Source organism: Siphateles boraxobius, unplaced genomic scaffold, assembly GCF_051911475.1.
Source record: "Siphateles boraxobius isolate OS27281-9 unplaced genomic scaffold, OSU_SipBor_1 48, whole genome shotgun sequence".
NCBI lineage: Eukaryota > Metazoa > Chordata > Actinopteri > Cypriniformes > Leuciscidae > Siphateles > Siphateles boraxobius.
The window spans coordinates 4,237,375-4,252,969 of record NW_027509119.1 but is presented as its reverse complement, the minus strand read 5'-3'; the positions used below and the strand labels follow the sequence as shown (position 1 = coordinate 4,252,969).

The following is a 15,595-nucleotide window of genomic DNA, read 5'->3' as shown; positions in this document are numbered from 1 at the left end:
TCATGTAGGTATTTCATGCATACTGCACACAGTATATACACATTACATATTAGTAAGTGTTAGTTATTTTAATTGATTTTTTTTAAAGGTTAAATTTATAGTACCAAAGAATAACTTTTCTTTGACCTTTCCGGTTGTTCATGATTACTAGAGATTTTATTTTAAATCACTTTATAGAGATTTCTGAGGTCATACAGCAATCTTCTGAATGAATGGATTTAAAGCACAATACAGATCAACTGACAGACATCATACGGCTTTTACTTGAACGTTCACAAAGAGCGTTATCTATCTGAAATATTCTAGAGAAAATTTCTCTATTCAACTATTGACTTTTCAATGATTTCCTAAGATTTGACTTGTGTCCATGACTTGTCCTGCACACTGTAAAAGTCCCTGTAAGGTGTAAATTTAACAAGGAGTTACTTCGAAAATAATCTGGCCTTTTGGGCGGACTAGTTATCTTTTCCCTTTTTGTTTGTTTGTTTGTATATTGTTTGTTCCCCCACTGTTTATTACTGCAGCACGAGGATGCTACGGCCTCAGTGTTTGAACAGAGGAGCTACTTTTGCATGTCATTTATTTTGGATTAACTGAGTGATTCACAAGGTTTTGTTTAATTAATTTAATTTTTGTTTTTTTTCTGATTGTGTTTGGTTTTTTTATTTATTTAATTTGCTTTGTGGTTTAAAGGCTCCTTCTGTTCAGGTAGTTTGTGATGAAAGCGTCCTCCGTGTGTGTGATATACTGTTGTGTAAGCCAAAAATAAATCTTGATTATTTTTCTATTTAATGAACCCCGAGTGGTGCTTTGTCTATGTAATGGTGGGTCATGTAACATGTTCACAGAACACACACAACACTGATAACGTGATATACGTGAAACATCCTTTGATCTATATTATTTAACTAAAGACCCAAAACAAAATACATCTGAAATATGCAATACTGACAATTTCATAACTTCTAACCAATCGTCAGAGATGTAAAGTCCAGTCCAGGTTCAGAAAGTAAAAGTCCTCCTCAGTATTTTGTTCCAATCACCTGGATTTGCACATTAGCACAGTTTATCAGCCAGGAGAACTAATCAGTTAAATCAGTTCATGGGTGGAATAAACATAATAGTGGTGGGGAAAAAAATCGATTCTGTTCAGAATATCAAAATTTTGCGCACGCAATTATATCAATGCAGTAGCGCAAAGTATTGCAATATTTAATTATAAAATTATCTATTTTATTTTCCGGTTTTCTCCATTGGTTTTCTCAGAGTTAACTCTGATCATTTACATTTGCGTATTACATCCACAAGGTGGCGCTTGTTGCGGTGCTTTGTTGTCCTGCATTCAACAGCAAATTCAAATGAAAATGGCTTCACTATTACAACCGGTTGTAGACGACGCTCCTCTTCTTTCAAATCGAAAGTGTGCGTAAATTTCGGTTTTATGATTATTCTTAGGTTTATGTTACTCTATTGTATTTATATAATTTTAAATATGCTGGGAGCTCACCATTCATGTGAGAGGTCTTCTATTCAGAGAATAATTTGTGCCATTTGAAGGGAGTTGAGCGGTCTTATTATTACATTTTTTGTAATGCCTTTGAATAATATGGGGGTCATGAATCACAATATATCGCAGAATTGAATCGCAATACTTGCTGTATCGCAATATGTTAAGAATCGCTATAATATTGAATCGTGGCCCAAATATCGCAATACTATCGAATCGTCACATTTTTGCCAATTCCCACCCCTAAAACATACGGCAGGACTTTAACTTTCTGACCCCTGGACTTTGCACCTCTGCCCATCGTTACCCCTTTCAAAAAACCTGTGTGCCAGTACCATGGTATCAGATTTACATATACATGATATATACATGCTACTCCAAGGTACTTTACAGAATACCATATACAATTGTTCATAGTATCAAATATGTAAGTACGTTTTTTGGACTCACCCTCCAGAGGCTTGTCTGTCTGGAAAGGGACGTCTACGGCACTCAGGCTGCTGGTGGAGTTTCCCAGTAAATCAGGTAGAGAAGAAGACACGGACACCACTGATGGCTTCCTCCTCCACTTCAGCACCGGAGGAAACTCGTCTGGGACAGGGAAAACTTCAGGGACAGGGAACTCATCCTACACCACCAAATGGAAGTACAGGACACACTAAGATTCACTAAGAATGAAATGCGCCCACTGAAAACGCATCCATCCCTACAAATAATTTACAGCCTGCATTCGTTGGGCAGTAATATTGCGAATTACATTCAGTAATGAGATTAAATGCACAAGGCGCAGAGCTAATTTACGTCCAAAGAGGCGCAAAACAATAATGTAATACTTCTAATAAACTTGCACTACAGTTATATCTGATACATTCTCCTTTTGCTTCCCTGTTTCTACCTCGGGATGGAGTAACTACAGATTACGCCATCTCTAGTTTGCATCCAATGTTTTCAGGCGACGCTGACAATTGTGAAGATTTCAGATGACGGCAACTCTGGATTCGACACGCAAAACTTTCAAATATTATCCTAATATTGTAATATTATCCTTATATTGTAATCAATACGAGCACAAGTTGTAATTGCGCAAGGTTTTTGTCTGCTTAACTAAATACATATCTAGTTCAAATCATGAAACTCTCCTCTGAGACCCTCCACCTCCCCAGCTCCACCTGCCTAGATCTGTTACGGGATTTAATGGCATCCATACTTGCTCTGCAACAGCAGTGTAGCAGATCTAGTTCACCAAGAACAAATACATTACCATTATCTCATTCAATAACATGCTAAAACTATTTTGAGAGTTTTTCATGATTAAAATGACGTTAACTAACCACATAACGTATGATTTAATAGCAGTATATTACTCTCATATGCACATTACTTTGATGCACTCATCTCTGGCTGAAAACAGAATACTTGTATCATTGAAAGAAGCATTTTCTGTAAAGCTCTTTTGAAACAATATGTATCGTATTGGTGTTTAAAGCAATTTGGCCAACATGTGTTGTTTTTTTAAATGTGCCATACAAATAAAATCACTATAATTAGTATGCGGATATTATGCAGGAAAATGTAACATCAAAATGTTCTCCAGAAGCCAGAAAATATTACAATAGAAATACAAACATGTACATACATGTTGCTCACATATTATGGTAGCCCTGTTTGTGCTAAATAGTGTAATTACACCTTTGCCATTAATATGTTTATAAGCAACTGAAAAAAGCACAAATTTCAGGGCATGTCAGAACATCTCAAAAATACCTTAGACCCCAGAGGGTTAAAGCACTTTGGCCAACATGTGTTGTTTTTTTAAATGTGCCATACAAATAAAATCACTTTAATTAGTATGCGGATATTATGCATGAAAATGTAACATGCAAAATGTTCTCCAGAAGCCAGATCAATCTAGACTCTGAAACGTACCAGAGATAAAGAGTTAGGCTCCTCCATGTATTGCTTGAGACTGAGGATCTTCTTTCCATTCACCTGTACGACAGAGAGCAATACACACACTTGTCATCAGTCTAATGCTGTTTACACAATGATCCAGCCCATGGGAATGAGTAAACTCTCACCTGTAGATGTGTGCAGATGCGTCTCAACACATCATAGACACTGTCTCTGGACAATAGAGACACAAACACGTACTGTGCAAAGAGAGGACACAAACATATCAAAACATTATAAAACATGGTGGATGTGGCATGTCAACCAACATTCCTGCTGGAAAACCCAGATAAAACCAGCTATTGGTTATGAAACAATTGGTTTCAAACTGGTCCAAGCTAACAGTGGGAATAACAATAGGGTCCAATCCTGGTTGAAGGTTTTGGACCTTCAAAAAATGGCTACCGTTTTCCAAAACATGGCTTCTTCATGACATAAAAGCTGGTCAACCCTCTAAACCAGCTTGAACCACAATGTTTTCACAGTGATGCCAAGAACCATTTTTAGTTCCCCAAAGAACCTTTCAGGGATCAGTTCTTAAAAGAACCAATATTTTCTTGGTGTGAAGAACATTAATAATCTAAAGAAACCTTTTCTACTTTAAAAAAAGAAAATTAAGTGCAATGGAAAGGTTTCATGAATGTTAAAGGTTCTTAATGGAACCATAGATGCCAATAAAGAACCTCTATTTTTTTTTAAAGACACGTTTACCACCTTAAACTGATTTTAGCTGGATTTTCCAGCAGAGATTAGAGATTGAGATTGAGACAAATCACTCTGGTTTAATTTCTCAATGTAGCCACATATAATCTCACTACCAGGAAAAGGATCACTAAGAGTGTGTGAAAGCCGACCCCATGGATTAATTCAAAACAAAAATGCAACCCTTCAAGTGGAGTGGGGAAAATATTGAAATTATGTTCACATGAATGATATGACCTGAAAAATATCAGAAAATATGTTTGCAAACGACATCGGATAAAAGTGGAAGTTATATTTCAATATGATTCATGCTAATTAAAGTCACTATGAATTTTTTTTTTATGGAATATTGCAGTATTTATTATTTTAAATGATCTATCCGTGCAAATCGTTAATTAAAACTCCTCCTCCCTCTTGCAGCGACATGAAGAGGGCGGGGCAACCTGTCACTCACATGAGATCGACCAATAGCATCAAGTCCCGCCCTACATTTTGTTCGAAAAGCCGTTTAACTCGGATATACGCCACAATTCATTATTTGGGAGATGCCATGCATAAAAAAGTACATAGGTTGTGTAAAAGAGATGCAAGTGTATTCACTTCTGTAAAACAGAAAAAAGAGAATTTGCCACCATTGAATTTTATGATTCAGTTGCTTCTGAATTTTGATTTCAACTTTAATTCATAGTAGTTGCAATACCAACTGCTCATCTAAAATTTTACCCAGGTGCAAATCAAGGCAGCAATACTCATTTTTCACAAATCGTTTTGTTCTGCTTTTACTGAACAGGAAGTAAATGACTGCTTTTGAGAACTATAGAATTACAGATTATTTACAGGCATTAGTCGTCAAAGCAATCTCCAATAAAACTGCTTTCAACATGAATACAGTGCTCGTATCCGCTCTGACAAGTTCTTCAGTAACATGAGCTAACTGAAGTTTTAACTGAAAAGAATCTGATGTCAACTCCACCGACCCTCCCAATGGAAATAAAAATCACATGATATGTCAGAGAATTTCACCTAGAGTTGAATGAGATTGAATAAAAAGCAATGTGTGCAAAAGACAGAAATTTTAATGAAACATTTTTCATTAAATTCTTTCGAGATTAAATGATAGCTGTGTTTATAGCTGTATAATCTGCTACAGTATGTCAACTATTGTCTCTATTTGTATGTATTAATATGGAATTTTAGGAGAAACTTCTGAGACAATAAAAATCCAGTCTCCTGAGCAATGCATTATCCTCTGGAATCTGTACGTTTTCAACGTTTTATAGATGGCAATGGGATAGAAATTAGAGTACATGTGATTTTTGCTTCTCCTAAGAAATAGACGCTACATTGTAAAAATAAATTTTTACTATTAATGCGCAACATCCACACAATAAAGTGATACATGTTTCTAGGGCTGGGTAAAAATATCTATTCATCAATGCATTGCAATTATTTGTTTCTCAATTCAATATCGATTCATCAAATCCTATGAATCGATTCAGCCCACCGGCCAGTGGCGGCACTGTGGGCAACACTCTAGTGAGAGCGTTCAGCGGTGTAACGTTACACATAGGTTGTACAAGACGCGCTTTACCAAAACAGCTAGGTGACGGACAGTAGCTGCACTCCGTTCAAGCCTGCACCACCAACCAGAGACGTCGTTAGGCCTATTTTAGGGGGGCTGAAGCTACCCCAAAATGTTCCTAAGCCCCCCTAAATGATAATAAGAACAACAATAAGTCTCCCGCATATTGATAGCGGCTCCCCGATGTACGCAAATTAGTTCAAATCTCCCGAAATCTAGAGGTCGCGAGCTCAAAACGTGTAGCGCGCGCACGACAGAGAGAAAGAGAGCGAGAGTCCGTGCGAATGTGCGCGCGTGTGCCTCACGAAGCGCATTTTGTGTTTCTGTTTACATTTCTTTTCTAACTTGAATGTATAGGAAGAAAGAAATATACTTTCTATTACAGTTACATGCTGTAATTACACGTTTGTTACAGTTGTGGTTTGTATTCAACACATGTACAATATTGTACAGTTTGTTCTGCTAAATAAACCATGACAGGAAACATGCTGGGGTCAATTTGTTCTTAAACATTGGTAATACTGCACACATTATTTAAAAATATTCTCAGGTACTTAATTACTTGTGTATTTACTAGTTATTGAATCGATATCGAAGCTAATAAATCAATATCGAATCGAAGCCTCAAGAATCGAAATCGAATCGAATTGTGAAATTCCTAACAATACCCAGCCCTACTTGTTTCCGTCACTGACTACAAAATAAAAAAGGTAATTGCGACTTTTTATCTTGCAATTCTGACCTTTTTTTCTCAGAATTGCGTAATATTAACTTTAATTAATTTAATTTATTTTAATGAATTATTTTTACCTCAGAACTAGACTTTATAACTCGCAATTAGTGAGTTTATATCTCAAAATTCAGAGAAAAGGAGTCAGAATTGCGAGATATACTCGCAATTGCGGGGGGAAAAAACAGAATTATGTTCAAATTGTCTTCAAAATTATCTTTTAAATTGTTTTATTCCATGGCGGAAACAAGCTTCCATAGTTATTTGCAATTTTTTTTTTTTATTATTTTGTGAAAATTGTTTCAAAGACATTTTTTTTCAGTGCAATAATCTCTCGAATTCTCCTCTAGAGATTCAAAAGATCTATAAAAGAAGTCAAAAACTGTGCTCATATTTGCCAAGATACAAGAGTCTGCAATCAAACCTCAGAGATTTCAATAGGAACTCGAAAGTTTCCCATGAAGACAAAATTATCTGAGCTACGATTTCGAAATTCGTTTAACCTCTAAATAATAATTGATACAAACATATAATCTGCTCATCCGTTCTTTGCACTGCTGAATAATGAGTTTACTTTCCAAACCAGTATTACCTACTGTACCTAACAAGAATTAAACAGTTCACTAAACACAAAGGTATAAAATGTGTGATAAATGCTGACTGAAGTCAAGGATTCATTCTGTGATCTGCAGTCTCAGTGTTGCATGTATTTGCATTTCCAGTGTTTTGCAGCAGAGCAGCATGTGCTGACTAAAGCTTTGTATTTCAATCTGCCGGTCGGTGACCTGGAACCCAGTGGAAACGCACCTTCTGACTGGTGTCTGTGGTGATAGCCAAGCCATTGGGAACCAGACCTGCTGTCTTATGTTTCTTCACCATCCGCACAGACGCAACAGGAATGGCCACCTGAGAGGCGAGAGAAAGTGCCAGAGAAAAAGGAAAAAGTTCTGTTTCAAAGTGCACCTTCGCTTACGAAATCTTGCACGCAACATTCTCCCTCTCAAGGATGGAAACTGGACCAGCTTCATCTAATTACTAAATAACGTGGTGCACAAAGGAAAGATATAACATTACGCTTCATTCAGCATAACAAACGGCAACATGGCGCGCAGCTGAAAGTGAACAAAACTGTTGATCTATACGATTATTTACGATCATCATTTGAATTAATAATAGCATACTTTTCGCAGGTTTTATAAAATCGATCAATTATACAATTATAGGATTTAGTACAAAGTACACTGGAATTGATACTACCAAAATATTCCCAGCTATTTATTGAAATTATGAAAATTAAGCTGTGACAGAGCTAATAAAAATTTAACTTTAGGGTGAAGGCTCGTTTACACCAAGAACGATAACTATCACGATAACTACACACCACCGGACGATATCGTTCTGTTTATTTTAAGCGTCTGTCGCTTTAAATGCTCAAGCACTTTAATGCAGGATGGATTCTGATTGGCTGTCAATGTTTTAATTTGCTGTCTGAAAGTGATTCCAATGGTATAATTTCTCCGTGCCGATAACTATAATGAGAACGTTAAAGATATAGTCCTAAAAATCATTCTAAATATAAAAGAATAGCAGAGTTAACACCAACTATAACGATAGGCACAGAGAAACCATATCATTGCAATCACTTTCACAGTCATTTTTTCCAGCTGATGAGCGATAAAAACAATGACAGCCAATCAGAATCCACCAGACTTTAAAGAGCTCAAGCTTTTAAAGCGCCAGGCGACAAAACTGTAGAATAAACAGAACAATATTGTCTGGTGGTGTGGCCGCTAATATAGTTATCGTCAAGATATATATCATTCTTGGTTTGAACAAGCCTTAACTATAAAGAAAGTTAACCCAGGGTTTAGAAACGTACAGTGTGAAATAACTGTTTATGGATACCCAGGATTAATTGTTAACCCCAGGTAAAGTAAAGCAAGTTATAAAACGGTTAGTTCCAGTCCTTGATTCAGTTTTATTCATGATAAAACATGGCTACGACCGCTACGGTTATGTATCACCAATGAGTAGAAGTACCTGTTCACGGTCAGGGACTTTTTGTTTTCCCAGCGGAAGGGAGGCTTTTAGTTATTTTACTTCATGAAAGTTGCATTGATACATATTTTTTGGCACAATCTCTAGCTGCGACCGCTACGGTTATTGTAGTGGCAAAAAACATTGTTGGGTTTTTCCTGTAACCCCCTGTTATTGTTTCCAACCACCTGGAGAATGCGAGTACCGGGTCAGACTCACAGCCCGAATCCAAGAAAATCCAAGAGTGTTGTTGTTGAATGTTGTCGATATTTATTGCAAATAAATATAAAGTACAAAACAAAAAATGAGAACTGGTTTAAATGTCTTTAAACATTCCTTTGTAGCGCTTGGAGTTCAGCTTTCTCATACAGGCCAAGCCTCAGTAACGCAGATCCAGGCCGAGGTAAAAGACTGTACTATCTGCTGGCACGCCTTCTCCTTCTCTCATGCGCTACACACTCCAACTTATAGGACAGCGCCCTCTCTGGCTGTAGAAGGTGTACTACTCAAATGCAATAGAAAAGACAATTATAAGTAAACTATTAAACCAAAAATAAAACTCAAATGCGGCTCCTACAGTTATGTATCACCAATGAGTAGAAGTACCTGTTCACGGTCAGGGACTTTTTTTTCCCCAGCGGAAGGGAGGCTTTTAGTTATTTTACTTCATGAAAGTTGCATTGATACATATTTTCTCTTGAAAGTTCGTATCTATACCACGAATGTTATTTCTCGTGCCATTTATATGCCAAAAATGGTTTTAGCGTGCCTGCCCTGCACTGAAAACCCCTTGGGTAGGGGTTGCGTAGGCCTATTACATGCCATAAAGTGCATAGGCTATTGTATGCACGCAATAACTATTTTTGGCGGATAAATGGCACGAGAAATAACATTCGTTGTATAGATACGCACTTTCACGAGATCGGGCTCTTTTTGGCTTTAATACTTGTATTGTGTGGTAACCGTTTTATAAAAGCGTTTATAAAAGGGTTTACAATGACCCAGGGATAACCAGTTCAAGTGTGAAAAGCCCTATATTGTGGTAATAGGATTTGGTTCTTTGGGTAGGCCTACTGTGGGAAAATACAGCTTCATATAACGTTCAGTTTTCAAATCAAATGAGATAATTTAACCATTTTCTAAAAGAAAGGCCACCGTTTCCAGGGATTGAACCTTCTAGTCGTGTCTATCCCAGCTCATATCATAATCTGAAGACGTGACGCTCACCTTGATGTCTTTACCAAAGAGGTTAGCGTAGAAGCACAGCCAGTTTCGAGAGATGTAGAGCCGGCCTTGCAGCAGTATGTCTCGCAGCAGGGCACAGGAGTACACTAAAGAAGGGGTCACAAGTGCACTTACACAAGAGAACTGAAGTATGCTGATATTATTGAGTGAGAGTTCAAGAACAGCATCAGATTCTGACGTCTTGTTTTACTTGAATGACAGCTCAAAGCAGTTAAAATGCTAATACTCAATGTCAGATAGATCGCAACAACATTATCTAACATCAAAATGAACAAGCAATAGATTGGGGTCCAAACTCAAAATCTGGATTTCCAAATATAATTTAATCCTTGAAGTAAAAGTTTTAGGATTATAAAATATTTGGAAGGAATACAAAAAAGTTATGACTTGATGAAGAATTTGTACTAAGTTAAATCTAATTAATGTGCATTTATGTACATAAACTTCTCACGCAGTTATTATGCTTGTGAATCATAAATAATATTATGAAATATTTAATATAACTATATGCACTACTGTGCAAAAGTTTTAGATTGGTACGATGTTTTAATGTTTTTGAAAGATGTCTCTTTTGCTCACCAAGTTTGCGTTTATTGGATCCAAAAAAAAAAAAACAGTAGACCTATAGTGTATAGCCTAATGTTAGAAAAGCTTTTTTATTTCAGATAAATGCTGAACATTTGAAATTTCTATTCATCAAAGAACCCTGACAATTTTTTTTAACACAACTGTTTTCATCATTGATAATAATCAGAAACGTTTCTTGAGTATCAAATCAGCATATTATACTGATTTCTGTAGGATCATGTGACACTGAAGACTGGAGTAATGGTGATGAAAATGCAGCTTTGATCACAGGAATAAATTACATTTTACAATATATTTACATAGAAAACAGTTATTTGTAAAAATATTTCATAATATTAATGTTTTTACTGTATTTTTGATCAAATAAATGCAGCCCTGGTGAGCAGAAGAGACATCTCTTACCAATCAAAAACTTTTGAACGGTAGTGAATATTGATTACGCTTAAATTATTATTATTGTCTTAAAAATATTAATAATGATAATAATTAAAATAATAATGCTTGTAAATTAAACATTGTATATTACATTTTATTAAATTATAAAATATGAAAAACAGGAAGCATTTTCAGTGCTTTCTGATCTTTGACCCCCTCTGAATTTAATGGACATTTTATTAACAATGCGCAAATTTCACCAAACTACTTTAAAACAAGCAATGCTATTGAGGAGACTAGAGCTGCACTATTAAAATAATCATTTCACAAGGTCACTTGACAAGGAGATGCTAGATGCAGTAAAGTGAAACATAAGAGGATGCAGTATAAGGAGAAAGACACCACACGTACCCTTCATGAGGAGCTCGTCTTTGGGAACGCTCTGGAAAAGCTTGTGGTACTGCGCATTATACTTGCTGACGGTCTGTGAGGAAGAGGACAGAGATATCAGCGGTTTCGCACAGCTCTTCTGCAGCCTGGCTCTTTCTCGTAAGGGATGCGAGTTCTGCACCAAACTGAGCATGCTGACACGACACACACACTCCACACGAGCCGAGAGACAGTGTGTGTACTGCAGTTACACTGTCCCGGGACCCGAGAGCTAGCTCAGCTCGTCCTATTCCTGTGAGTGAAGTAAACAGCGTTTCTTCTTCCTTCACAAGCGTCTCTCTCTCTCTCTCTCTCTCTCTCTCTCTCTCTCTCTCTCTCTCTCTCTCTCTCTCTCTCTTTCTCTTTCTCTCTCTCGGCGTGCAGCAGAAACACCCACTGCACCTCGACGGAAAAAACTTGCGAGCTTGTTTCTAGCGCATTTGTCTTCACTGGTGTGTGTGTGTGTGTGTGTGTGTCACTCTTGCTTCCTGCAGCTCAGAACATTTCACTGATGCATTTGGATGATGTTCATTAAGTAGATGGGCTGATCCAATCAAGAGTGCACCGTGAATTAACACTGAGTGCAGTGTTTATTATAAATTATTTATCAGTGCACATTATCTTTTTTTTTTTTTTCATGTGCCCTCATAATCTTTAAAGGGGCATTCGGCAACTCTAGCTATTTCTTCGTTGATTTTCACTTTTGTTGTCGCATGTTTTCTCACCGAGCTCCCCCTACAGCTGTGAGATGTATATTTCACAACAATGTCATAAAAAACTCACTTGCAGCCCCTCCTCCCCCTTTCTACCGCTGCTCATGTGCATTTGTTATTATTGGAGCTGGCCAACTTTATCGTGTGGAGTGTGTCTACCGAGGTGGGTAATACATCACACACATTGAGGGCGGGGTGTGTGTATGTCGAATTGCCGTAAAGCAGTTTGTGTTTCTCGCTCGTTCTCGCTTCTCACGAGATTTCCTATTTCCAATTTACCGAGACGTTAATCCTCATGTTGCAAGGTTGGTTTTCCACCTAGGAACGTTGGGGGGAGCGGGGAAAGTCACCATTCTCACCAGAACAGGTTATTTAACCATCCAAATGATTTCTAAACGGGTTTATTAAGTTGAAATAGTTGCCGAATGCCCCTTTAAAGGGGCTTCGTCTTTCAGACGAATACAATCTGAGTTATATTCTGGCTCTTCCAGGCTTTATAATGGGAGGTGATATTTTGAAATCCAAAAAAAAGTGCATCCATCCATCATAAAAAAAATATCATTAAACTACATTAGCTATAATAGCTTCCAGCAGACGACCTACTCCGGTTATCTCTGTATGTAGCCTATATTTTAGGCAGCAATAAAACAAAATATGTTATAAAACACAACTCTGTCTATTTGCGTTTTCATTTTAAAAATCGTTAACATATTAATAGCCATACAAATGTGGTTCAGGCAACAAGTAGCCTACATTGATTATCTTCACTCCATGAATATTTATAACAAAACGAAATATAAAACACAACCCTGCCTCTTTTAGTTTACATTTGAAAAATATTAAACATATTAATATGTGGTTCAGGCAATACGTGCATATGTGATTATCTTCCCTGTAATTGAATACAATATGATATAAAACACAACCCTGTCTCTTTTTGTTAAATGTGAGAATTAAGGATCAATTATAGCCATTATAAAAGTATACATAAAAGATATAATAAGAAGTTACACAATTAGAAATAAAGCAAACAATTCAGTAGCTCTAGTAGGCTACAACAGTAAAGTTAAATTAAAAAAAAGATTTGCCAGGGACAAATTATAGATTCATGAGACCAAAGGTCGCCTGTTAAATATACACAAGACAAATTATATCTCGTTTAACCACTACAGAGACATCAGAGCCAGTGGCAAACGACAGAAGGACTGGCCAAGGAAACGCTGTTCCAGGCGAGGTTAAAAAGCGCCCGGTTATATATATATATATATATATATATATATACAGAAAAAATTTAAATAGGAGCAATCTTGATAAATAAACCACAGATTTGAGATTTAAACAACTACATTCTCACCTTAAAACTACATTTCATGACACAATAACAGAAGTATTTTTAAATTACGCAGGTTTTCTCCTCCGCCATTGACGCTTGCCGGTTGATGCGAGATGCATTCTGGGATACCTGGCTGTCTCAAGTCACTTCTCGATGCATCCTCGATAAAAGGGGCGGATCAAGAACACATCCGAGATTCGAACTGTTCTTGAACTTTGAATTGGAACAGTACTTGATGTTTCACAAGAATACAAGTACAGACAAGAACGCATCTTGAGAAACGGCACTTGACTCAAACTTCCTGAGTAGCAAAGCTGTGGTCACAGAATCTACTCTGAAATCTAGAAAATTAGCAATCATTTGTACAAACAGTGAGCCAAAAATTATTTAGACACTTAAGACACAAGTAAAAGATATCAAAACAAATGACATTTATTTTTAGGAAATATAATAGCACAAATGTAGAATAAGCACTGGAATGTGTCCATAATTATTGTGATAAAGGCTACTATGGTTATTCTCTTGAGACACTAGTGCATTCACTAAAAATCACTACGACACCAGGTGGCTAAAATCATTTAAAAAATTTTGAGTCATTCCTTGAATGTGGTGCTTTATCCACCTCATGATTTGTTGAACTAAATATCAGAAGTTGTACTAAGTGACAACTTGGATATTTGAGTTGACTACACTTAAAATTAAGGCAGCACAAACACTTACTTTTTTAAGTTGAAACAACTTTTTTAAAAATTATATTTTTTACAGTGTATGTGTATTTTGAAAAACAGGATGAATTGAGATTAATGTCAATGTCAATTGTTCTGTCATATATTATACAAACAGAATGACGTCTCATCTGACAGAAAATGCTTAGAAACACTGTATATATGTTCAAATATACTTTCATATTTTGACATTCAGACACTTTAAAATATGAATAAAGTGTCAAAATATTTTTCCCATCACTGTTATAACAGGTTAAACATTACATAATGAAACTGAATGGTACGGCATCTGGTACTTACAGATCCACGGTAGCATTTCTTGAGGTCCTCGTATGACAGATCATCTATTAGATGCACCCTGTAATAGAGAAAAATATAGAAGAGGTTCAACCCGGATAAACAACATGATTTAGTCTAAATTAGTAGCATAGACTCATGATAAAAGCACATATAAAGTGAACTTATACATTTGCCGCTGTGATATGGAGTTCGGCATTTATTCTGTTAAGCGTTACAACAAAACTGACTAAACACAGTCTTGTTAATCTCATGACAATTTATGATGACCCTGTAAATGCGCTCATGCTCAGGCCCGAGGCAGGGAGCCGTCCCATTACATGAAGCTTATGACTGTTACATATTCCAGACAAGAGCTCGAGACATTCACGTGACATACCAATCAGATTTTATTTTGATGGTCCCTTTAGATATTCTGTTGACTATAAATAAAGTACCTACAAGTCTAGTAACTAGATTAGGGGTGGTAGAATAAGTTTACATGTACATGTAAAGTTGCAGTCAGCAGAATGTCTGTTGGGGAGCATAGCAGATATTTAGCAGACTGTCTACTAATAGTGTAATGAATTAGTTGACATGTAGGTACAAGGTTATATATAGTCAACAGAATGTCTAAAGGGAACCATCAAAATAAATTTTCACAGTCACTGTTTTTGTTACGATATCATTATGAAGCAGGTGTTATGCAAACTTCTGTTATATGGTAAGCAGGGTTTGAAATTAAAGACATAAGGCCACTTTTTGGCTTTTTATTTAAATTGTTGTCAATAGAGGAGAGCCTTATGCACTGAATTCATGATGAGTTTAAAAAAAATTGAGTAATTGTGAGTGAAAAGTAATTTTTAAACCCTGGGTACAATCTTAAAGTAGGCCATCTAACTAAAGTACTACAATGGGCATTCCTCAAGGCTCAGTTCTGGGGCCGTTTTTTTTTTGTTAGTTTTTTTGCATTTTACTTCATGATTTTCCGGAATATTGTATACATACTAATTGTCAAATGTATGCAGATAATACTGGTATTTATGCAACAGCAAATACTCCAAGTACGATATTCAAAATGTTAACAAATAAAATGATTTCATTGTCTCGGTGGATGTAAAATAATTGTCTGACACTATATGAAAAATGTTTCAACGTGTTCTCTATTAAAAGTCAACAATTGCTGATTTTATAATTATGATTGATCAAAATCAAACAGAGAAAGTTTAGGTATAACATTGGAGTCTCAATTACAGTTTGATCAACATTTAAAAAAATGTGCAAAACTATTTTAACACATTTGAATTTGATCTTATATACCTATTAAAAGGCAGCAGCCAAGTTGTGTAATTCTGCAATTATTTTTTCACATGTGGGACTACTTTGAGTGAGGCTCTTTAATC

General features: G+C 36.3%; 1 protein-coding gene across 2 annotated transcripts in view; it reads right to left on the bottom strand.

The window, feature by feature from the left end:
* The window catches only part of gramd2aa (GRAM domain containing 2Aa), a 32,349-nt gene that overhangs the window by 5,518 nt on the left and 11,236 nt on the right, over positions 1-15,595 (bottom strand). For both annotated transcript variants that reach the window (XM_077201635.1, XM_077201636.1), the window contains exons 3-9: positions 14,217-14,274; positions 11,128-11,200; positions 9,736-9,839; positions 7,279-7,377; positions 3,586-3,657; positions 3,434-3,496; positions 1,958-2,135 (exon numbers count right to left, since the gene is read on the bottom strand). In XM_077201635.1, the coding sequence (XP_077057750.1) occupies positions 1,958-2,135; positions 3,434-3,496; positions 3,586-3,657; positions 7,279-7,377; positions 9,736-9,839; positions 11,128-11,200; positions 14,217-14,274 (647 nt within the window). The remainder of the gene's footprint in view (positions 1-1,957; positions 2,136-3,433; positions 3,497-3,585; positions 3,658-7,278; positions 7,378-9,735; positions 9,840-11,127; positions 11,201-14,216; positions 14,275-15,595) is intronic.